Raw genomic sequence first — 26065 nt, 5'->3', positions numbered from 1 at the left:
GAGCAGCTGTTAGACGCACTCTGCTTGTGACGGGCCCCCTTGTGTGCTCAGAGATGGGGGGGGGGGGGGAAGGGGCCTGTCGTCGGGCAAGGCCGTGCACTTGATGGTCCTATTGACCTCTTCCAAATCGATTCGCAGCGGAGCCAGCCTGCGCATCTGCAAACTCGCTCGTCCCTGCCCTGACCCCCCTCCTCCTCCTCCTCCCCATCGCTCCCGCCGTCTCAGTCTTTACATTTCATTCTTCCCGCTGGCCCCTCGCGTTATTCCACTCCTCCCCCACCCCCACCCCGCAGACAAATTCTTTGTCTGTTTCCCGTTTTTCCTCCCAATCCCATTCTCTCGCCGCTCTCAGCGCTTGATTCCCAGTCGTCCCGTCTCTCTCCCTCTCTCCAACACCCCCTCTCTGCTTCTCTGACATCACAGACTGCTGATATAAAACCTTCCAGTAGAAAGGCGAGAGTCCTGCGCTGCTGCAGTTGCTGCTCTGTCACACTTTCTCACTGTCGGTGTTTGACACAGCTATCTTCTTTCCTCCACGCAGACTGCTCGCTGACCCTCCAGTCATCATGGTTGAGGCTTTCGTCGGAACCTGGGATCTGCAGGAGAGCAAGAACTTTGATGACTACATGAAAGCCATTGGTGAGTGAATCAGGAGAGACCTAGGGCAAAACGGCAGTCCTCCGTTTGATTGGACTTCATCTTTCATGCATAATGCACGTCTTGCAGTCGGATGATTCAGCCAGACGCAGGTGCTGTCAAAAGTGCTGCCATTTTAACTCTTGCTGAGCCACTCAAGAGCCCGACAAAATCTGCCAAAATTGGTAAGGCGACCACAAAGATGATCCTTGGTATTTGCGAGGTAAAATCAAGAGCTGGTGATGGAATTTAAAGGAGAAGCACAGGCAGCCAATAGGGAAAGATCAGTTTACATTGCCAGCCATAAGAATATAAGAATTTTACCTATCGCAGATAAATGGGAGTTAAATGAATCACTGCTTGCTGTGAGAGATGTAAGAAATACTGCTGTAAAATTCCCATTTTTACTGGGATGATTCTTAAAGGAATTTCCCCATTTCATCTCTAATAACATTTTGCAGACACGCAAACCGTGATGTGATGCAAAACCACTCTCTGTTGAATTAGGAGGTTATGTTTGAGAGGTGCTCGGCTTTGGGCACCCATATGTACGTGTGCACTCTCCAAAGCAGAGAGCATGTCTGAAGTGGCGAGCTGGGCGTGCAAAATTCAGTCCTCTCGGTCCTCCGGCATGCACTTCAAATAGTGTTGATTTACAAAGAGGGGGGGGGGCGCGGGGAGAGGAGCCCATTCATTTTAGGAAGAAGTGTTTCAGCACATTAGCGGCGAGCTGAACAGCTGCCCCACCTTTTTCCCCTCCAGGCTACAGTCTGGACACGTTACTCTACTCTTGAAAGCAGGACATGTGCTGCTACATGTTCAATGCAGTGGTGCCGCTGAGCGTTATGTCATGTGGCACACCTCAGTTTCCCATGCTGCATGCCCCAGAGGTCAGAATCGGGCTGGTTCAGCATGCGAGTCCGGTTAGAGTTTAACCCACTCGTGTCCTTGGCTTGTCCTTTTTTTGTTCGGATGAAGTGAACTAGTTTTGAGGGGGAAGAGTTTGTCTGCATCTATTTCTACGTTTTACCTTGTTTGATTTGACCCTCATTTCATGCTTTCCCCACCCCTCCCTTTTTTAAAAAGCAGGTGGGGTGTATTTACCTCGTACAGGAATAGTGCCGGTTCTTTGCTCGGAAGCCAGATTTCCCTTCATCTTGTTACTTGTTAAATGAAATGCGTTTAGTTTCTTATCTGCACTGAAACAACCTGGGCTTGGTCTCGGAATGCCCTTATTTTCTTCATGCGCTCTCGCACAGCCTTTCTGATACTTTCCAGTGTGTGGCCATCCTTTAATGCCTGTGTAAATGATTTGACAGTCTGCGACGAATGAGTAATGCAGTAAGTAGTACAGTATCTTTTAAGAGCCGAAGAGCCAACAGAGCATTTTGTTGAAGTGGAACGACAATTTTTTTTTACATGAGCTGATAGATGAGTGTGCTTACTTTATTTGCCTCTCGTTAGTCTTTGTGTTTTCCTTTCCAATTGCTTTCACACCTCCTTTTCTTCAACAGCGGGTTATTTGGTAAGTATTTGCGATCAAATCGGATTTCTGAGTTTTCACAGCTACAGGTATGGTGCCGCTCATGGCCTAAAAGAGAAAAAAGTAAAATGTGGCTTATACAATGCAAACTGACTGGAATAAAAATGATATTTTAACCTGATCATACATGTTTGGTGGAGTTGCCTTTTTAATTTAAGAAGATGCTGTTGTAATCTTGAGTGAGACTGAAGATTCTTGCAGTATGGTCATTGTCCATTAATGGGTTATGTTGGGAGAAACGATGCACCTAAAAGCCACAGCAGAAAACCTGTTCTGAAATTAGTGGTGGCCTGAGCTATTCTTGGGGGGTTTGAGAACACCATGACAGGTCTGCATGACATTGCAAAACCCTCAAGGTGTGGATCCAACCAAAAAAAAATCACTTGGCCATTAACACGTTTACAAACCGATCAAGCTAACCTCCCCATATCTCATTTTACTGCCAGCTGCTTTTCAACCCAAGACTCTCATGCATCTGGTTATTGTTGTATCCCAATGAATGGATCAGCTTCATCAGAAAAGCTGGTTCAGTCTTGAGTACACCCTGCATACAGTATGTGCAGCTAAGGTCTATGTTTCATTTATCCACTTCTGCCTTAATGTTAAAGTTCAACACCTTTGCATCTTCTGATGACCAGACTCATAATGTTACCAGAGCAGAAGTGCTGAATGTGCAAGTGGTGTCTGAGCCACAGTTTTTGAAGAATGTCTTCCTGCAGCTTTAAAACTCCACGTTCATCAAAAGGCAGGAGCTCTTACATGCACATTACTAGTGAGTTTTACAGTGTGAACTCATGCATTTGTTTTCACATACAAACATGGTGAATTGTCTTCCAGGAACCCAAATTTAACATTGATAACATCCGATACAGTTTTTTTTAAGCTTTGTCTGCCAATATGCCGTTAACTGCCCCGTTAATATCTAGCAAAGTTTCAATTGGGCAGTAATTGATGGTGGCTTTTTTAGTGAGTCAAACGGTTGCTTAATTAGCAGATAAATGCCCCTTGTGCGTGCAGCAGGATGAAGCTCTTCACGTTATCGATATTATTCTAGACTCCGCCCAGTTGTGTTATTTACCCAGAGTAAGGTCAAGTGTGCAGACGTCCAGTTTTTGGAATGATCATTTGCACCATTTGCACTGTAGCCACACCTTGCTCTGGCGACACTCCAGCAGAGTTAATATTTGATGGCGCCACCCTCTTGCCTTTTGCAAGAGAGCATGTGTGGACAAGGTCACCATTCCTGATTGGCTCTGTGTATGGCTGAGGTCATGACCAGACTGTCCTCAGTGACTCCTGACCAAATGTTTAGCCTTTGCCTTGCATCCCAGATGTGGGATAGAGTGCCTATTACTGTTGGGCTCCGTTTCCTGGGTTGTGCTAAAATGTTTTCAACATACAGGCTAATCTGTTATAACTGTACAGTGTCCTTCAGAGCAAAATGTCAGTTTGTGTCTTATCCAGTTATTTTACTCCTTTCTATGGAAGATTGTGCTTTCTCTGCTCAGACTGTTAATTACCACTGTGGTTATTGCCACAAACAATACCTTCTGAAAACGGATTGTAAGATCCTGCCAGCAGGTCTGTTATTCAGAAGCCACCGCGCCTTCCTGTGTGGCACAAGTTAATCCATTAGATCCCTGATATGAAATTAGTTATTTTGAGATTTGTTCTGAGTAAGTTGTCCATATTCAGAAAATTGTGGTTGTCGGTCATTTACTCGGCTCCGTACTGAAAAAATTGAAATACCCTGCTGGGAAAGAAGCTAAGACCATCGACACGCACAAAAATAAAACTTCAAAACAGTAGGCAGCTCTGTAGTGAGAGACGATCGGGATGGGGGGAAATTTAAGTGTGTAAGTTTTACTGTATTTGGATATAGTAAAGCTTCCAATTGGATGAAAGGTACTGTTTGCACGAAACGCTGGAGTTGGATATGGGCTGATCCTTCCCATCATGAGTTCAGCTTTGTGCCCTTGGGATGCACACAGCCTGGCAGTGTGGCGGCTGGTGCTGCGCCCTCACTGCTCTTGAAAAGTGGGTTCAGTTCCAGGTGGGAGTTTGCATGCTCTTCCCTGGTTTGACTTTTGTTTTTTTGAGTGCTCCAGTTTCCACTCTCCAAAGACTTGCTCGTTAGATTAATTAGCATTGCTAAACCCTCGCTATGTGTGTTTGCTCTGCCAAGGGCTGGGCTTGCACCCCCATCCTGGAAGAGGTCCTGCCAGGAAGACAACACCCATAGATAGTTTGCTAGTAGCTAAATGATTGGAAGATGGTAGCCAGCTTTTTTTTCAAGTTTTTGATAATATTTCTTCCAATTCTCCTCTGTTGAAGGCTAAAGAACTTGTTTGGTTTTTTTTTTACCCGTTTGTGTGCTAGTACCACATTGAAATATTGCATGAAAACTACCCCTATAGTTTCGATGCAGTTTCTTGACTATACATACTCAAGATGCTGGATGGAAGTCTGTGCTGTTTTACCAGTATTGTTCTTCAACTATTTTGCAATGAGGCTTTGTCAGGAGAAAAATCTACCCGCTATTCAATAACCAGGACATTCATTAGATCTATATATTCAACTAGACAAGAGGGAAAGATCTGACAGGGGCTCTGCTGGAACATGTGCACATTCTGCTTTGTGAACAAGCTGCTTGACCTGCTGTACTGATACTCCGCTGCAAAAAGGGAATAAACCTGATCAAACATGCAAACAAAAGAGGATCCTCATTAGTATTTTTTTCTTGTAAAAAAAAAAAACCAAGACCAGATGGGTAAAAAAAACCACAGCAGTAGCTGTTGGACTGGTTTGGTAATGATATGCAGGGGCATATTCAGACATCTCTACATTTTTCAACAGCTGGCTCATTCAGGCCTTGATACAAATTGTTGTAGCTTCTCGGGCTCCGAGTGGGCAACGAAACAGTGAGATCCATGCTGGAGCCGTATAAATGGCTGACCCTGCGCTCTGACCCCAAGCTTGTGGAGAGCACGTTGGGGTATGCGAAAAGACAAATTCCTTATGCAATGGATTTTCCAAACAGTTGGTTCAAGTAGTTAATATTGCAGATTGAATGAAAACTAGAAGACCCTGAATCCATGGGGGGCTGGCGCAGCCCATCTCTGATTCAAAACATTATCGATTACACATGGTTATTTTAAGACCATTTTGACAGCCACGGCACAAAACAAGCTATCTAAAATACTCATTTAATGTTTTGTTACAGCATTAAATGATTTGCCTTTAAAATCCAATATGTAAAACTCTGTGGGATCCTTCCGGGTGGAATGTGGGGATGTAAAAATGCAAGTTATTACCAGCAAGTATAAAGTCCATGAAGGATAAAAGTAAGACCCAGAAGAGGGATTCGGTGAATGTGCGAAAGCAGTAGGTTTTATCAGAAGATACAGAGATGATTACAGACAGCAAAGCTTGTTGCTGTAATAAATGTGTCCTTTAGCCAGGGTAGGTGCAGTAGATTGTGTGAACTGAGAATGAGCTTGTTCATTTTTCAGTCATTTTTCTACAGTCTTCATTGCGATGTAGGTCGGTAAATCTCATCACTCAGGGTCTCTCTCTCAAGCCACTGGTGATAAGTGGGACTGGGGGGTTACAAGACTTGGGATGGAGACATGCAGGTCCTAATGGACTGCTGTGCTGGAGGACAGGAAAGGACTGGGAAGCCCTGCACTACCGAACTGCTGCCATCTAGTCCCAGTATCACACTCCTACATCTTAACAGCTCCGTAAAGTGAGCAATTCTGCTCTTACTTCCCTCTGCCTTTAGATTCCAAATACCTGCTGTTATTCCTTATTTTAATTCATTTTATAGATGACTGTTATATTTGCAATTTCTCAAGGCCCGAGACCTCTTATTTGAATCAGCTACTTTCTTAAATGGTCAAAAATGTGCTATGCTTTCTGCACTTCTGGCTGTGACCGATGGGTCTGAATTGTCTCGCAGGGGTGGGCTTTGCCACCAGGCAAATTGGCAGCATGACCAAACCCACCACCATCATCTCCGTGGACGGAGACACGGTCACCGTGAGAACGCAGAGCACGTTCAAAAACACAGAGATCAAGTTCAAGCTGGGCGAAGAGTTTGACGAGACCACAGCCGACGACAGGAAGGTCAAGGTAAATCTCCCATCTCCCATCTCCTGGTTTCCTGGCTCTGGCCAGGCTGCTGGTGGATTGTTGACCTCCATTTCTCTAAACCCATGGGGGAAGGGGCGTTTAGTTTAATGCCGATTCTAAGGAGAAGGTCATTTGTAGCACTGGTTTTGGCTTTTAAGAAGGATTTTCCAAACGCATTTCGTTGTGTGAGTGGTAGTGCTAATGAGTGTGTCAGTTGGTTTGAGAATTGTAAACAGAAGCACTTGTGTGACTGTCTCGCACACATTTAACTGCAAATCAGCGCTATTAACTATCATATGGTCTCTTGAGGCCTCGGTTATCGATATAAAACTACAACTGACATCCTGATAGACAAGCTGGTTTGGGAGTGATTGAATGAAAAGTGAAATTACTTGGTTAAATGCTTCAATCTCCTTTGCCCCTGAAGAGTTACTTCCTGTAATAACTTGGATTAAAACGGGTTCCTCAACATGTACCGTAAGTAACCAAAAAGTGAATGATTTTTTTTCCATTTGACCAAAAGCTATTTTTTCATGTGACAGCAGTGTATCAGGATGTCACTTCTTCATTTAAAACTTCTTCATTTAGGAGGATGCTTTGCTCATTAAGTATAGGGACTGTCAAGACAGGAATTTATTTTACACTAGGAGTTGGTGGTGGGGGGCTAAATCAATCCTAAGATGATTTTGTTTTACCTTAGTGTAGTGTTTAGTATTGCATAGATTTGGGAATGTTTGGAATCGCTTTTGAAAGGAACAAAGCGCCAAGAAGTTTACAGGGGGTGTCTGTAGCCATTACAACATCTGGCAAGCATTTACTCTCGCCTTCACTCATTCATTCCAGTCTGGTCCACTGCAGTGCTGTGATGCATCCAGCTAATTAAATGATAATCAGCAGGCTCTATGTATTAAATTGCTGGTTGCAACAAAACTGTATTTGGGTTCTAGAAGTTGATTAGCCCTGGATTAACATTAAAGAAACTCAATATTGCCGCTAGGAGCGCCTCATTTAATGGTAGTTCTGACCACCGTATGAGTCATTCCTTTTCACTATAGTATGCGTCAGTGTTATCTCAAGGGAAATTGTTCCATGTGGGTTGTACAAGGTAATGTTTAAATATCTTAATTGACATGAAAAGCAAAAATACTTTTCCAGTGGCGGACATCTTTTTCAATTCCAGATTCCGCAAACACAGGGAAGGGATTTGGCTTTCATTGACAACGGGAGTTCTGAATTCTCTCACTACAGTCAGTGTCACCTTTGCATGTTTATTAGTGAACAGAATAGCAGAGCTCAGACCTGGAGAAACACGTGGATCCCCGATCCCTGCGATTCTGTGTTTAAGGTGATCATGGTTCCTCTTCCTCTTTCTGCAGTCCTTAGTAACAGTGGATGGAGGGAAGCTGGTTCATGTTCAGAAGTGGGAGGACAAGGAGACCTCGCTCGTGAGGGAAGTCAATGGTAACCAGCTCATACTGGTCAGTAATCCTCACTTTAACTGGTAAACCTACAGTATTTAGCCACATAGCAGTGCTCATTAGTGAAGCAGTGGCTTTGTCATTTTCAGAATTTTGTGTTTAATTCAAATATTTTCTTATATCCATCACAATCCCCACATAGATGATATTTTACTGTTAGAAAGTACTACGTGCTCCAAACAATCTTCTAGACCTTCCATTGGCAAGACTGAGCAGTCAGAGACCAGAAGTCAGTGGGAGTGGCCTGTGGAGTAATTCTTGTTTAAGATTATGAAATTGTAGGCAGTCCAGCCAGTAGGTGAGACCTGTATATTCACATGCCATGCATCCAAAACGGACTTTGGTGTTTTTGTGAACCAACACATTGAGACAGGACTTTGTGGCAGAGGATACAACTTTACTAAATGTCATAATGCACTCTATATTGTGTGATGTCATGTGGTTTTTCTGACCATAGATATCGTCCATAGTTATGTTAACCCAGCATAGCAAAATGGAGAATTATTTTTACAGTTATGCTGCTTTGCCCGCAGTCCTAATTAAACCCTGAATTGTAATCATGAGTTCCATTTTTTGGAAATGGAAAAAAGTCAGTAATGCTAATTGCTGTTATAACACAAGTGTTGTATGCAAAACATTAAACCTTGGGGCTGTTTAGCAATTTTATGTAGATCAAAGTGTCTTCAGATGATGATGTAATAGGTTTTTATATAGCACCATTCATGATTAATTTCAAAACCATTTTAGTCTCTGTGGTAGCAGTTTATGTAAGTTACATAAGTAGCAAAAAACAAATCCTTGGTGTTTTTCTGGAATAAAGAGCATGGGAAGAATTTAGAGGTGGATTTAAAGTGACATCTCTGTGAAAGAAGGCATTACATGTGCAAGTGCCTGATCCTGAAGTCATGCCTTGACTCGCCTGCTCTGTGCTTTGCCCTGCAGACCCTGACGATGGGAGATGTAGTTGGCACACGTACGTACGTGAAGGCGCAGTGAAAGATTCTGGACTTTCTCCTCGAGTTCTTAAGGGCTTGATCACCTTCGCACCCCCAGGCCCTGGCAGCGAGAGTATGGACTGAAAACATGGGCTCACCTCGGCTGCTATATGTTGTGATGTTTCCACTGTGTGCCAGGCATCTTGTCACTGAGCAATGCTAATTGTCATTGTTTTCCACTTACTGTATCACTTGAAAATAAAATTCCAAAAAGCTCAAATTGCAAATTGATTGCATTAGCTTCTGCTGTGCTTCTTAGCCGGGTTGTTGAATGGGGCTGGTGTCTTTATTTCTGTCTGCGAGGTTATTGCTTGTAACAGACATTATTTCAGGGATGGGCAATTCCAGAAAATCTCCCGATTTTCATTCTACCTTCAATCTCAAGCCAATTTGTCATCTAAGAAAGCATCAGGTTTCTTCCAAGGTGTTCCAGCTCCTCTCCGGAAAGTTTCTGCAGGTTAACAAAACCTTGGAAAAGTAGCAGCACTCGAAGAGCAGAAAACAAGCTGATATAGATCATTGAGCGGAGTTGGAATTAAATCCACTATGGTATGTTAATATACCTTAATTGCAATATTGATTCTTAAACAGCTGAGCAGGATCTAGTAGCTTGCTGCAATGGAGGGCTTTTGCAGGGTTGGAAAATGAATGTGCATGGTATAATATGGGCTCATTCAAATTTTTAAGGTTCCCGGTTGTAGCAAATTTTCAGAACTAGTCAGAACAGTAACAACTGTTTGATTTGCTCACTGTTGAACCTGAACTGGAGAGGACTACAACGATAGCCACACCCAACCCCAGCAGCTCTTAGCCAGTCATGCACTGCCACGTGATGAATCCTGGTCACAATTACAGTATCTATAGACAGTGTTTATTCTGGTCATGTATAAGCCATAAGGCTCAAGTGCTCAGTGCTAGTAACTTTTTTTGCAGGGCTCACAAATGTCTCAGTCTGGTAAGTTTGAAAGTGCAGAGCGTTACTGATACCAAGAAAAAAAGTATATAACAGAAAAACCTTTAAAGGGAGATGTCTGCTTGGCACTACACCATAAAACTAAAAGATCTAATGTATTAGTTCTGTATTCTGGTCTATGCTAAGAAGATGCATAGCCAGAGGTTAAAATTGATCCTTTCATGCAGACTGGGAGCACTTAAAACAAGTCACCTGCACCACATGTGTGTCTAATAACGAACCAGGCCACCATACTAAATGAAGATCTGACTGACACTTAAGGCCTGAGAGATTTTGCCCAGATGGCACTGGATGAAAGAACTAATTCTCAAAACTGGTGTATGAATCAATAGGCTTTAAGCAACCTCGTTTCCTACACTTAGAGGTGTCCAATTCATTGATTATTTCAATGTCAGCTGGAAAAAAGGAATATCCACAAATACAGGAAAGCTTCAGGAATTTCTATTTAATGTGAAGATGAGCAAGTATGAGCATGTTTGTGTGTGTCCAGCAATGGACTGGTGTCTTGTCCAGGGTGTACCCTGCCTTGTGCCTGCTGCTTGCTGAGGTAGGCTCTGGTTCCCCCATGACCCTGAATTAGATAAAGTGGTTAGAAGATGGATGGATGGTGATTATAAGATAATTAAATGCATTTCACAAGGTCCAAGTTTGGCATTTTATATTTCTACATTTTCACATGTAATACTTTATAAAAAATGAAAGGGTGATTGCTGTTCTACAGTAGTGTGACTGGATGGGGGGGCTGTAGTATGAAATAAAGGCAGTGTATTTCCTGACCCACTTACATCAGAACTACATCATCTGCAAAAATGCTGAAGCTCACAGACATGAATAGATAAGATCAATCTGGGACTGATGAATCAGAAGCAACAAAGAGAGTGGGGCAGGAAGGATGACCCTCATTTCTAGCCTTTATAAAGCATTTAACATCTCAGAAAATCCAGAAGATGGGTTCCCAGGGACCAGTGGAGATAAGGCAGAAACTGATAGCTCATTGCATTAAAAGTAAATGTAAAAGTATTGCACTGGTTAGAGAGATTGTGGTAGATAAATTGCAGTAAATACTGAAATAAATTAAAATCATACATTTCTTTTAAAAGCAAAATTAAATTTGTGATCCAAGCACATCTGAAAAGCATTTCTATGTTGGAAAACTGCAGGTCACACGGAATATCAGCACATACAGGGCTGTACAGTGCTGATGCCCAGCATTTAAATTTAGAAACATTCCCAGACAAGCCAAAACAATCTGTATCCCCTGTCATGTGTCTGACACGCTGAGCTAGGTGACAGGCTTTGCCAAGCAGGTCAGAGGATGGCAGGAGTAAGTGTAGGACAGCCTGAAGAGACAGACTGACCTGGGTAGAAAACAAAAATGACCCAACTCCCAGGCACAAACTGCAGCCCAGAGCTTGATGGTACCTGTACGTGTTTGTTCATTGAAGACTTCTGAATAGAAAACCACCATCAGGTACTAAGTTAACAATGTATGAAAGGCTATTGACTTTAATTTTTGACCTCATCTGCAAAACTGTGCTCACAGTTGCTTACTAAATATTTGCTGCTGCTCTAGAAGTTGCACAAAGGACAGTGAATTTTGTGGTTTTAGAAGTCGCCCAGATAAGTAAAGGGTTAATATTCTGACGCAGTAAATCGTGTGGGTCAGAATCCCCATGAACCTTTACACCAGTCAATGCAGATTAATTAATGCTAATTAATCAATAGCATTTTCAATAAGCTCATCCAATGTAAAAGGCAACTAGTCAAAGTCAATCAAAAGCCAGCCCAGAAAGCGCCTTAAAAATATTTTCATTCAACAGAAATCTGCAAGGATAAAATGTGTTGCAGTGTTACCTTCTAGGTTGCCCAATACATAGTTTCCATCTCTTATTGGTACAAAAAATACCCCTAGCACAAAAATGTCTTATCATTGTTAATTTAGTTACAAGAAGCACTGGACACTACAGCCCTGGAAAACGTTCAGATAAGAGCAACCAGATAGAAAAGATAAGTTCCTGGTAAGGCTGCAAGAATGTGCTTGTCCTTGAAGTTGAACAGATGAGATTACAAGAGGTCATGACAGACACTGAGAATCCTGAAGGTACAGACAAGATTAATACAGTGGGCTCCTTCGGCATCTACAGCAGGACACAGCAAAAAAGAGAAATGAAGATAGCAGGACGTCTGAGATTAGGAAGAGGAGGCACTTCTAGAGATGTAAAGAGCAAACGTCCCCACGACATTGTTGAAGCCGATTTCCCAGTGTTCTTCAAGAAATGGCTGGGAGAGATTCTCTGATCAAAATGCCATTGATCTGTAGCCTCTCTTGTATTCTTACCTAATTCATCTCTTGCTCATTTGGAAACCTCACTTTATAAATGTGAAGGATTATTTTTCCCAAAGTAAAATCATTATGTTCCTTAGATGTCTCATCTAAGAATATGCAGCTGCTTTAGATGGTTTTGGCATAGAACAAGACCTAATGGATTCATAATCAATTCCAAAGTGGTAGACTGCATAAGCAATAAAATACACCAGCAATTATACAGTATACAGCAAAGTTTTAACAAAGGTGTCTCAAATAATCGTATTTATAAAAAACACATAACAACCAAGGAAACTCTGTTGTGGATGATGTCCAAACTTTTCTAAGCCTTTTTACAGTGTTTTGCATTTAGCATTTTTGTACATTTTGTAAATATTTTTTGTTGAGCACACAAATTCCTAGTCTGTGTGATACTGCAGCCCCAACAGCAAGAGAGGAGTCTCTGAGATCTACCCTGAGAAAGTATCGTACTGCTCTGTGGCTGAGAAACTACAGTATCCCTCAGTCTTTGAAAACATCTGATCTGGTATCAATTACAACTGCAGATGTGCCTCTCACTAAATTTGTACCTTAATTGATCACACAAATTTTTGATAAACTTCCTATCAGTATGAATTTGAATGACACATTCACAAATACCTCTATGTATAACAGTAATATGTACATTTTACAATTACAGCTGTATTAAAATATGATGGTAAGGTCTGCAGTAAATTAGTAATAACTACACAAAAATACCTCTGTAACTAATTTCAGCCACTAATGCTGCAGTATTAATTGTGACTTAAAGTCCTAAATTAAGCCATTTGCTGTGAAGCTAGAGGCCTTTGCCTAGATGTGGGGCCCTGTCTCCAGGCATCTTACAGCTGTTTCCTCTCTGAGAGGTAATCGGTGGCCCTAACTTCTGTCACAGCCGCACGTCAGCCAGGACCGGGCTCCATCCTCCCAGTCATCATCGCTCAGTCGCGCTTCCGGTGGGCCTTGTGCTTCTGTTTCTTGTGCTTCTTGCTCTTCTTCTTTTTCTGCTCCGAGGAGGAGGACCGCCTGTGCTTCTTGCTGGACGAGCGCCTCCTCTTGGTAGGTCTGGGGTCATCTTCGTCGGAGCTGGAGTCCGAGCCGTCGTCGCTGTCCGAGCCGGACGAGCTGTGGAGCTGCTCCTGGAGCTTCTTCTTCATCTTCTTCTTCTTCTTGGTTTTCTTCTCCTGAGGGGTCAGAACAGAGGGCACGTCAAATGCCGGGGGTGCCCATGCACTAGCAGCAATGTCTGACCGAACCATTGTGGTCAGCAAATGGACAGTCTCCGAAGTGTGAAAAGAAAGATTTGACTCACTGAACTCTATCTACTCTCTTTCTAAGAGTTTATATATTATGTGCTGGTGTACCAAATACTGACGTTTGATTTGTCTTGATTAACATACATACTGGATGCCTAAAGTAAGAGGGCTAAAAACCGTAGAAAAATATATATGTGAGAAAGACAGCATCAACAAATACATTTTAAAATAATCCTGAAAATGGCCTTTTTACTTTCACTGCTTTTATCTTTACAAACGTTATTCTTGCTGTGGTTCACCTGCAACCCAGTACTGGCTAAAGCAGTTAGAAGATGGATGGATGATCATATATTTATATATTATGTATGCAGTATATTTAGTGCAGGAAACCAGTAACCTGTGATATTCTCTTCACACAGTGTCCTTACTATCAGTCCCCATCTTCCTCTGTCAACAGTTGCAGTTCATTTCCGACACCTGCACTGCTAACGTCAGAGCAAATCCCCAAACTCCCAAATCGATGACACTCATGGACATGACCACGGCAACTGTAGCCATAAAAAATCCAGATGAATAAAAGTTGGACCACAGACAAACAGAGCCCATAATTTCAGAAAGAAAAGACAAATGGTTGAGGGTGCTGAAACAGTTGCTAATGTATCTCTGTTTAAGTTCATGTTGTTCTGCTAGCTAACACAATTTTGGGTTTGGGGTGGGTTACAGAGTTTCAGTGTCTTTCTGTCCGGTTAGTATAATAAGGCAGACATATGAGACCCTGCACTAATCTAAGCAAATACAGACACTGATATCTCTTCTTGAAAGAAGTGAGTGAGTTACCTCCCTTGACTGAGTAAGAAATCATTCACAAATCTTAAATTAACGTTTGCCTCAGAGCTTATTAAGACCCTGTAAGTAGTGCATAATTACAGTTTGGAAGGCACTCGGTGTCTTTTTTTTCCCCCCACATTAAAAGTTCATAAAAGTTAACAATTCTCAAAGATCTTCAGCTAATTTAACGAGACCTGGAAATCATGCAAGATTCTGGCCCTCAATGACAGACTAACAAAAACAATGTTAACTTGTGGTTAAAGTGGTAATGGATTTTGGAAAAAAAAGAGCAGCCAGTTCTCAAACATGTTATCCGGAAAAAAACGGTCGAGATGATCTTATCCTTTTTGTGATTGACATTACTATTTTCTGGATCAACTTGATCTGGTTTTCTGGGGGTGTCATTACACTTTTCCGTATTTACAGCTGAAAGAAAGCAGGATTTGACCGACCTTTTCAGCTAGATTTAATTAATAAAGACTGCTCCGAAACCCTCAGCAGAGTTCGGATGTTCTCCCCATGTTTGTGTGGGTTTCCTCCAGGCATTCCCATTTCTTCCCACAGTCCTAAGACTTGCTGGTGGGTTAACTAGCTTCCGGGAAAACTGGCCCTGCTGTGAATGTGTGTGTTTGTGTCTGTGTGTGCCCTGAGGTGGACAGACGTCCCATCCAGGGGGTGGCTTGCCGGATAGGCTTCGCCACCCTCCCATCCCTGAATTGGTTGAAAATGGATGGATATACATGTTAGATTACAGTAGTCTGACAGTGCTGTTGAGCACCCAGCTGTGTTTTGTCAGTGATGACCGCCAAATTGCACTGAATCTTCAGACCTGGCAATTTCTGTTGGCAGACCTACTATAACTGCAGTTAAAGAACCCTCATAAGATTGATGTATCTCATGCACAAAATATCTAACAAAACAGGAATCAATCACTCAGGTTAATCACTTACTAGCCTCTCAATGATGAATTACCTGATAATAAATGTATAATGACAGCACTGATAAGAACTTCAAATTAAGCTGTTTAATAATGACAATGTTTCAGCTAATCACTCTATAAGCTATGGGAGTGGAATGTTTGCAGTTGAAGGAATGAAGGGTTTTTCCACACTGAGGTAGAACACACTATACACTTCCACTTAAAGAATTATCCATACAGTGCCACAATACATTCAAAACCAGTCCTGCTGTGATGCTGTGAGTGTTGTTAACAGCTGAAAGGGCTCGCAAACAACAAGGGATTCAGGAAGCAGCTGCTTATGAGGGGAAACATTCAAGCAGCTGTGAGAGACTTCAGTTCCCATCAGAAAAGCCTGGCTCTGTTCCAGACAGACCGGTCTATAAATCAGTCAGAGCTGGTCCAAAAGATTTTGAGAAATTAAAAAATATATATTTTAAAGGTTTCCACAAGACCTGTACTCACTATTCTTTTCTTGTGTTCATGGCTCACACAAAAACACTAAAAGCAGTCGCAGTTAACTGTAAAGGAAGTAGCTTTGATAATTCTCATGAATATGAATTATGTATTCATGACATAATACCAAAATGTTAATTATCTATTTAACACAAAGATTAATATTTCCTGCAACTACCATATTAATAATAATAATACATTCTTATTTATATAGCACTTTTCTGAACACTCCTCTCAAAGTGCTTACATAATAAACATAATAATATTAAACCACAAAAAGGTCTGATTTTAACATCACGTTAGAGTTGAGTTTGGTCAGTCTTTCTGTATGGTTGCCATCAGGTTTGTCTGTGATTAGCACTGTTTTTAACCAGATGCGTTTTTCTGTCCATTTCTAAATCATTCAAAATGCAGCCTAAAACAGACATTACGGACACTAGTTAAATCATTTACTTTCTTCCTTTTGGTAGGATCTTTCCCCGACTGGCTCGGCTGTTCCTGAAAGCCCTCTCCTGTCTGCTCCTCCTCCTCTTCTGGTAACAAGCTGTACTGAAGCCCTCCGGGCTGTGAAAAGCAGTCTTTTGTGAAATGACCTGAGGTAGGATCGAGACAAACGCATGTTAATGTTATATAACACAGGTTTTAAATACCTGTTCTCAGATTCTGGTATGAAGTTAGCCAATGAAAACCTGACTAATTAATTAATGGAAGGCAAAACGCCAAACAAAGTGTTTAAGTTACATTTTACAAGCACCAGGTGCTCCTGGTGGACAGCAGCAAATAAACTGCACAGCTAGATACATTTGCTCAACATCCCTTGTCATTGACCTTACGTAATTGTGCTTCCACCCATTGTTAAATTACTAGATCGTTCTAAAAGCTGCAAATCAAATGAGGCCATTTAACCCATCGTGCTCATTTGGTTGCTTATTGAACCCAGGATCTCCTCTCTCTGCTCTGTCAAGACATTCAGTAAATTCACATCAACAACATGGCTGTTCCAGAACCCAACAATCCTTCGTGTACATCTTTGAATCATTTACTGATCTTGTTAAGAGTATCTGAATTCTGTCTGGAATATTCTTAAATTTTCCATTTATTATACTGTAATTTTCATCAGTCCCATCTGAAAGCCAACCTTTGCAGCCACATTTCTTGCAGGTGGTATTGAGAACGGCCTCCAGGGTGATCCTCTGTTTGGAGTAATCTCTGAACTCCCGTCTCCGCCGCTCGTCCTGTCTGCAAGCGGAACAGACAACACTGAGTCAGACAACAGGCAGAGGGCCAGCAAGGTCACCACACTTCAGACTAACTGGGCTAACTAACTGAGGTTCAATAACCCAACACAGATGAAACGCAGGTTATGAATGAAGTACATCCTGGTTTTGCACAACATTCATTATGTTTACGGAGGAAAATTCAGACTGTATGGATTTACAGCATTATTCCTTCAGCTGCCAGACATGACAAAAATGAATGCAATCAGCTTCCTAAGAAACCATTGACAATTTCAGGATAAACAATATCCTTTCCACCATCTGGTGTTCCTGGAATGCCCTGGACTTCATTGTTGCACTTAAGAGTTGCTGTAAATGCAATATTTTTAAGCAAGATACCATTGTCACTGGTATCCAAGACATTAGGTTACAAAGGACCCAGGCTGGCTCTCTCTTTGCTGTTTACTATTATAGGTTATGCATATGAGAAAGTCAGTATAGACTAAAAAAAATATCAAACCGCTACCTTTGGGAGTTGATTAATAACACCTTTTACTTCTATTTAAGTGTAAAAAAAATATAAAAAATGAAAAATAATTAATGAACTTAGATGAAAAATCAGGCTCCAAATATTCCTGAAAACTCATAAAAAAACATTAACATACCGCAGAATTAAAAACTTTGTTCACATTTCCACCCAAATCCAGACTGGGCACATTTTCAGTCATATAAACTACTATTAGCACATAGGGGAGCATTTCTACAATGCAGCAAATCCATAGTGAAAACTTGCATAATCACAGCACGACGTACACACCCAAACTTTCCGTTTGCAGTTGGATTTTCAACTTTTACCAGACAGAAGGCAAAGGGTGTGACTAGGCCCATATTTGTCAAAGTGTTTGTGAATACTGGTGTTATTGAAGGATGTGTGCTTGCCCCACAACTCTATACCTTATACCCCAATAACTCCAACCTCCAACAACTCTTCTGCAAAACAAATTAAGTTTGCAGATGACATCACCTTATAGTTCACCCTGGAGGTGAGTCGGCTGGTATTATGGTGTGCTAGCAACCACAAGAAGCTTAACACCATTCAAAGAGTATTAGCTGATCTCCAGAACCATTCTCCAAAGCCTCTCTCCCTGGTAATCAATGATGCAGCTGTAAGTGTGGTGGAGTCCTTTAAGTTTTTGGGAATTATGATGTTTAATACCCTTAACTGGGAGACATATCACCAGTATTGCAACGAAAGCACACCAGAAAATCTACTTTTTACATCAACTGGAAAACTTTGGTGTTTCCTTATCCAATTCTAATAGTTTTTCAGGGCCATTATTGAGGGCATTCTGATAGCCTTGGCAAATGTTTGGCTTGGTAACATATCTGCCTGCTTCCAAGATAAACTGCAGAGTGTTGTTCACTCTGTGGAGAGGGTCACTGGCTGTCATCTGCCCTCCAATGATGATCTGTACAATTCCAAAGCAAAGAAGCAGGCAGACAGGAAAGACTGCTGAGGATTTCTCCCACCCTGGTTGCCACCTGTGACATAAACTTCCCTGAGGAAGACTCTACTCGTCTATTAAAAACAAAACCACCCTTTCCTAGGGCTGTCTATTTGCTTAACCAGAAATCCTACTGTAGTTATATGTGCACTGCCTTAATGATAACTATTAGTCTTGTTTGTGTATGGTATATGTAGAATGATTTTGTAGCAGCAAGTACACCAGAGTAAATATCTTGTATGTAATATAAACTTGGCAAATAAAGGTGGCTCTGAGTCTGAAACAAAGAAATTAAATGTAGAAAGGGTTACCCACTCTAAGCCAACATTGTTGGGATCCAAATCCTTTCCAGTTCCTTGGTTAACAACTTTCATTGAAAAAGAAAGTTTCACTTTCTCATCTTGAACCTGAAACAACAAAGACTTTTTACTTGTCTGGTAAATTATATCCCATTCGCACTAAAGAAGAAAGTACAGCAGATGGATCAGAAAGATGTTAATACTGGGGTTTAACGTGACCACATCATGCCTGCCCTGGGCAGAGAAATGCACACTAAAGTTTGCACACTAAATGCACATTTTTAATACAGTTCTCCAGAAGCCCCATGACTTCACTGATTAGAACTCCATTATGGTTATATAAGCAACATGACCAGTGGTAGAATAGATTAGGTATCAATAGTTGAGTAACAATAGTTCAGTCTGATAACAATAGCATTAAACATGAAAGACCAGCTCACCTGTGCCTTATACACCTGAATACTTCACTGTCTGAGAAGCTTGCAGAACAAAACTATCTGTTGCACCTGTGGAAACTGCCAGGTCTAGACAACCAAGTGAGAATGTATATGTTGCCGATAAATTAAGAGTATTTAGATTAGACTGAGAACTACTGACTACTGCACATTCCAACATGCGGTAGTAGCAATCTGCTTTATGGTTGTGTCTAAGAGAGGGAGGTATTAGTAGTGTCCCTGCTACTAATGAGCAGAACCTTTGATCAAGCCAATTGTTAGAGGTTAAACAATACAAGAACATAAGAAAGGTTACAAACAAGGAGGCCATACAACCCATCTAGCTCACTGGAGTATTTGTAGCTAACTGAGGAACTGTTTTCTGAAAGAAACCGGGGTGTCAGCTTCAACAATATATCTGGGCAGCCTGTTCTACACTCCCAGAATGCTTTGTGTGAAGACATGTCTCCTGTTCTTACATTTACATACACGTTCACATAGTTTCCATTTGTGTCTGCTGCATGAAAAAGAAAGGGATTCTGTTTTTTTTTCTGGAATTACCTCTTTGCCAATCACCTTCACCCACACCTTCTCCCCAACATCCACAATTTCGGATGGATTGTCCACGCGACAAGAGGACATGTGAGTCCGGTGGACAAGCCCTGGAAGACAAAGGGAAAGGGACTTAGATGTACAGCAGGGGTCCGCTTTCATACACAGGTAAGAGCAGGATGTGGATGTGTGTATACTCTTCCACCACTGAATACAGCCCAATCAAAACAGAACGTGGGTCTCTCAAGCAGTGGGGAGGCAAGAGATATGGGATTTCCAATCTACTTCACAGTCATCAAAGGACTAGCTGACAAGGCTTTTTGTAAGCGTGCTATAGTAAGGAAAGAAAGGTTGATGTTCATCAGTTAAAGCACCAATTTAGACAGTCTCAAGGGTTCACAGCTAGCAAAAGTAAAGTCATCAGAATCTACTGAACCAAAGGGACAGCTTGCAGGATTGATGTTTTAGAAGACCACTAGACAGTCCCTGATCTCCAAGACCTTCAAGAGCAGTTTACTAGACACCAGAATATATTGTAGCTGGAATTACCACTGGAGAGGAACTGACCACTTGGTAGGATTGTACATTTCGTTATTATATAACACATTAGATAATCCCTTCAGATTTTTTAAACACTTTGACCATGGAGTTATATTTGTCTTGCGAAAGACTATACTCTACAAAGGAACAAAGGGACAAAGGAACCAATGGGAAAAAAAAGAAATAACAGCCAAACTATTAACTGTTTGGTGTTCTTATGTGATCTTTGCCAAAATATATTTCTTACTGCTCACAAATGTGATAGCAGATGTGATAGCAGGAAAAACAATAGTTCTACAATGTCTCCAGGTTGTTCTTATTTTTCTTACAGGAAACATCTTTATCTATGTAAAGCTTAGGCAATGAAAAACGTTTTTCAAACTGACAGTTCTGTGCATGAGAAGTGAGGGAAACTAGTAGTGGATGGAATTGGAGAAATGTAAGTTTAAAGAGTGAGACTTATTGTTCTATTCTGTTCGCATAAAAAGTAAAACAATAATCAAAAATGGAAAAGAATTTCACACACACACACTATGGGCCTGGATAATGAATTTGTAAAGAGTAGTTTTCTTTGTAATTACCCAAACAGATTTTCAGACTGTTTTTACATTGTCACTCTGATACATAATTACATACAGAATGTTGTTTTTACATTGTCAGACAATTTGAATAACATTCCGAACGTCGCCACAGACGTACTGAACACCAGGGGCTTGCAGCTCCCTGAAGCCGCCCCCCCTACAAACAGCACAAATGATGAAACACACTGCATTCGTTAGCGCTGCATTCGCGCTCGTTTGTGCCGTTGAAAGTAGCATTTGTGCTGCTTTCGTTTCCGAGGTATAGCACCTTATTTTGGGGGGGGCGTGACGTCACCTAGCCCCCCTGTAATGGGGCAGGAGAAAGGAACCGGTCTGATTTGTTAGTGCTCCATTGTCCGCAATTGTGTTTCTTTGTTTGCCCAGGAGGTGGCGGTTGATTTTGCATTTATTACCATTATTTGCTGGGCGTTTGTGTGACTTGAGTGTCTTCAGACAACAAGGTGTGCCCTCACCCTGTATTCTACACCAAGGATTGACCAGAAATATAAAAATAGAGGGACTGTGACCTAATCGTGTTATGATTGCACTTATGAGCACTCTTAACACAAAGACATAGATAATTATAGTTTTTTTAAATATACGTTCAATTATTTTATGTGAAAATAAAAAAGGTTTTCAAATATTTCTGGGGTCTACATGTGTGAGACTGTAGTTTTCAATGTTGTTTTTGCAGATGTGTTATGACCTACCTAGGTGAACTTAATACATAGTGCCCCTTAAAAAAACCCCAACAATTTTCTGTTTTTTTTCCATGTTTACAAATTTGCTTTGCACAAAACAGGTATTACGACAATGATACACACAGTTGGTAATTTTTTAAATACTGCATGTGACTCAAAAGATGGCTTGAATCTTTAAAAGTTCCTTGATTTGCATATTTATTTAAAAAGGACGCATTGAGAAACTGATTACTTCTTCAGATTAAAAAATCTACTATTTAGACACAGTTACTAAATATTAAGACGTGCAAGTTGAATCCTTTTTTAAAAACACGCAATTGTTTGCCAGCACAGAAAAAAAAATGCTGACTATCTTCGCATCCAGTAATTGTGTTTAAACTTACCAGGTGGGTTTATGAGCAGTGAAAGTCGCCGTACATGGTCACATGATTACCCGAAAAAGAAGGAGCTATATATTGGGAACAAAATCTGCTGCGAAGCTACTTTCAATGGCACAAACCTACAGAAACAGCACTAACAAACCAGACCAGTTACATTCTCCTATGCCGTTGTAGAGGTGACATCAGACCCCCCAAAAAATAAAGCACTTTATCTTGGAAACGAAAGCAGCACAAAAGCTACTGTCAACAGCACAAACTGGCACAAACGCAGCACTACCTGATGTGCTGGGTTTCATCGTTTGTGCTGTTTGAAGGGAGGCCAACTGCGCGGAGCTGGGGCTTGTGGGAAAGAAATCTCATTTACCTTGCTTGCGACAGCCTGGGATTTTAATAAAGGCTCCATATTCCATAACAGATGCTACCTGAGAACAATAAAAAAAATGGACACAACTGAATAACCCACAATTATTTGTGTGGAGAAATAAAGACAGTTCAGTTTATTTGTCATATGCACATACTGTATGCAATGAAATGCATGTGAGATATTATCTCACAGTACAAGAATTACCAGATACATACTGCAAAATGTTGAGACATCTTAGATACTATTACCATATACATACTGTGCATTATAAGCACCAACAATTTGATCAAAGACACCACCTACTGTTTTCTATTATAATACCTTGGTATGGGTGAGAAAAAATTAAGCTCAGATGTGCTAGCAATCATTAATTTACATTGATCTTCAAACATCTGATATGAGTTTCTCACATATGAGTTTAAGGTCAACTATGCAGAAACATTCATTAGTGTGTATTGATGTGTTAATTGCTGTAGTAGCAAATACGTCTGTTTCACTGTCAGTTGTTCCTCATCATTAACATAATTGTTTCCTCTCTACACATCCACAAAGCTCAAAAGTTATTTTTTGTACTACAAAATACAGATCTATAAAGCTTAACTTAAAACAGATGACAGAAAGGACAAGAGTGAAAAGAGTAGAAAAATGCACAAAGCTGCATATCGACCTGACATAGTCAATTTCTATCCATACTGGAACTCCAAATAGTGCTTTCCATCCATCTATTTTCTAACTGCTTTATCTAATACAGGGTAGCAGGGAAGTAAGAGCCTATCCCAGCAAGCAATGGGAGCAAGGTGGGATACACCTTGGACAGGAAGCCAGTCCGTCTCAGGGCACACACTCACACAGGGGCCAGTTTTCTCGGAAGCCAATTAACCTACCAGAGGTTAATTGGTAACACCCAGTAGAAACCTACTCAAACACGGGGAGAATATTCGAATTTCACACAGACAGCACCTCAGGAATTGAACCCAGGACCCCAGCGCTGTGGAGAACAATGCTATCCACTGCCCCACCATAGTGTTTCCCCGTTGACATACTTAGTAACACATAACCAGACTTCCTTTTACAACATTCAGACCAGCCTGAGAGGTCAACACTGAAGAACATTGTTGTACAATCTGCTTCTTTTGGCACTGAAAGTCTAGTGGACAAAAAAAAGCAGTGCCTTTCTATCAAGGAGAGAACAGCCCACTATATCTGAGCAGGATAATCATGCATTTTGTAACAGGGATGTACATGTTAACAGTACTTACAATGCTGAATGCTTCCAGATACTGGGCCCAGCTAAACAGGGCCCCCTGGTGATAAGGAAAGCCACCTGCATTTTATTTATTTACACTATGCATGCGTTAACACTACTTATACATGTATAACTAACTCAACTTGTGCGCATTAAATATGGAATGTATGTGATTAGGAACAAGAGTCTAAAACTAACAAATATACAATTTATAGTATTTGTGTATTAAGGTTTTTTCTGTGCCAAAGTTTACTTCCATTTCAACATTTCAAGATACTGCAGATCAGTATTAATCAAGTCAATTTCACTACACAAGCACACAGCATTAATGTGAGAATGTATTATATCAATATATTTGGTGATTTCTTCCCAGAAATCTGTTTAGCAGGGCCAAGCTTGTGATTAGGTTAGACAGGGGTAAGGTCCTTAGTGACAGCACCATAAGGTCACAGGTCTCTCTGTTCAAGGGCGTTTGTACTGGCAGTTGTACTTTACCCAGCTGACCAACTTCACTAGCACTCTTAGTAACAGCTGCTTGGCACAGCCTAGGATTTAAACCTGTAACTTGCAGTCAATGACACCCTCACATTTATTAGATTGACAGGACTCTGTCGATCTGAAATCAAGAGTTTAAACACCGATGCTACCTTACCTCTCCTCTGAGGATACTGTAGAGCTCGGGCAGTTCATCCATGGCTGTCCTCTGGTCTGAGATCTATTCTGCTAAACTATTTGCAGTGTGTGCCTTGACTTCATCTCCTCAGGAAAATTCCTAGGTGAAGTGAAAATAATCCTATTATTCCAAAATAATTTCAAACTATACCTATACATAAAGATACTGAACAAAAAAAGTGGAACCTCTTAATCATCACTTTACAGGGTGTTGGGCCACCACTTGCAGCCTGTACGGCCTGTATGCGCTGGGGCATGGAGTCTACCAGCGTTTGGAATTCTGCAGGAGGGATGTGGCGCCATTCTTCAAGGAGAAAGACAGCCAACTCACTCCTGATTGGCAGAGGTAGAAAATGATAACTCAGGCATAGTGCTAGATTATCTCATAACTGCTCACTTGGGGTCCGGTGAGTGAAAAGGCCAGAACATGTGGATAACATCAGTGTCTTGCTCAGACCTTTGGCCCACCACTCATGCTCTGTGGGTGGAAAGAAAAGCTGCAACACAGGCTGAAGATAATCACTCAGTACCATTAAGCAGCGATTACCATTGATCTTGCCTTCTAAGGGAATGAGCACACTCAAATCATTCTTGGAAAATGACAAAACCACCAGGACCCAACACAGAACCAAGGACTGAGGGCTGTAGGGTTCTTTAGGCTGGTGTGACATGTACTCGTCTGCATGCTGCATGTGGAGAGCATGAAGGATGATTCATCTACCATATCCCATTTCTCCACTGCTCGGCAGTCTAACGCCTGGGCTCTCTGCACCACTGGACTCGCCAGAGTGCACTGCAACATGGCAGTTGAAATGGGCTGAGATGTCCAGTCAATCGATCTGCAGTTGGACATTACAACCCTGGAATACGCACTTTTTCCACGGTGACCTCACTTTAGACACCGATGCTCTCGAAACATCAGCCCGGCGAGCTGTCAAACGCGACCAAATCACCCCTTTTCCAAAGTCACTGTGGTCCAGTATTTTTATCACTCGCAATCCCAAGCTTACCCAGAGTATTTACATTTATGTCCACTACCTCAACAATCACACAGGAGCATTTTAGACATCCCAGTTAACCTAGCCAGCATGTCTTTTTACAAACTGTTGTAATATAAACCTGCTTCCGAAACGTAGGGACGAGAGTGAAAAGAGTAGCAAAACCAAAACTAATTGATCATGCAGCAATAGCGCACAGTACTATTAAACCAAAGGAATATTGCGTCAAACATAGACCATTACACACCAGAACGTCTGCCCTTAGCGAAAACAACATTGCACTTTACTGTATTAAATCTTTTGATATAAGGCAGAAAATACTTCCTGATGAAAACAAAACTAAGTCACTAACCCACATTCACATGCCTCAGCAGCTACAAAGAGCGGCAGAGCGCGGACAGCTCCTCCGTATGGCAGGCTCTACAACCAACACACGGCTCTTTCTCTTTCTGTTCCGGGGTGAGAGTCCGCCTATCGGATTTAAGGGGGCGGGTCATGGTAGTGCGGGCGAACAAGGAAAGGACCAATTACATAGACGTGAAATAAAAATACTGTAAATATTATCCAATCAGAATCGTCAGTAACCTGATGTTCTTTTTGCAGACTCTCGCCGTATTGTGTTCGCGGGTGGTAGCTTGAAATACAGGCGATATGGTGAAAAAACGTCGGTTGAGTTTACATGTTTATTTAATAATAGGGTTTTGATTCGGAATTGAGTAAAAAATTATGGAGCAGAAGAGACCAATAAATTAGATGGTGTCCGTGGCTCAGTCCCAGCATCTTAAACAGATACGATTATTTAATTCAAAATACTTTATTCATCCCCAGGGGGTCAACTTAAACTTAAACGATGCGGTATAACGTGCATCGCGGGTCCAGATAAAATTACACTGACAGAGACTGAAGACCAAGGTTAAAACGGACACTTCCACACAAAGCACTAGGTTGTTTGAAGATTCTATTTGAAATATTACA

At 41.4% G+C, this 26065-nt stretch overlaps 2 protein-coding genes across 3 annotated transcripts; one reads left to right on the top strand and one right to left on the bottom strand.

The window, feature by feature from the left end:
- Positions 1-414: 414 nt before the first annotated feature.
- fabp3 (fatty acid binding protein 3, muscle and heart) lies at positions 415-9006 on the top strand. The gene is made up of 4 exons (XM_088932000.1): positions 415-639; positions 6141-6313; positions 7690-7791; positions 8734-9006. The coding sequence occupies exons 1-4, from the start codon at positions 567-569 to the stop codon at positions 8785-8787; spliced, it is 402 nt and encodes a 133-aa protein (XP_088788126.1). The 5' UTR covers positions 415-566; the 3' UTR covers positions 8788-9006.
- Positions 9007-11553: 2547 nt separating this feature from the next.
- zcchc17 (zinc finger, CCHC domain containing 17) lies at positions 11554-25538 on the bottom strand. Of its 2 annotated transcripts, none has more exons than XM_088932333.1 (8): positions 25443-25538; positions 24073-24192; positions 22175-22232; positions 19618-19718; positions 18639-18730; positions 16740-16840; positions 16055-16194; positions 11554-13287 (listed from the first exon to the last, which is right to left on the bottom strand). In XM_088932333.1, exons 2-8 carry the CDS (start codon positions 24112-24114, stop codon positions 13045-13047), a joined length of 777 nt encoding a protein of 258 aa, XP_088788459.1. In that variant the 5' UTR covers positions 24115-24192; positions 25443-25538; the 3' UTR covers positions 11554-13044. The 2 variants fall into 2 exon arrangements, with proteins under 2 accessions (XP_088788459.1, XP_088788460.1); XM_088932334.1 differs by having other exon boundaries at positions 25447-25507.
- Between the last annotated feature and the right edge of the window lie 527 nt (positions 25539-26065).

Source organism: Atractosteus spatula, chromosome 14 (assembly GCF_055471065.1).
Source record: "Atractosteus spatula isolate fAtrSpa1 chromosome 14, fAtrSpa1.hap1, whole genome shotgun sequence".
In the NCBI taxonomy this organism is placed as follows: Eukaryota; Metazoa; Chordata; class Actinopteri; order Semionotiformes; family Lepisosteidae; genus Atractosteus; species Atractosteus spatula.
Note: the sequence above shows the minus strand (reverse complement) of the source record. Positions and strands in the feature narration are given on the sequence as shown.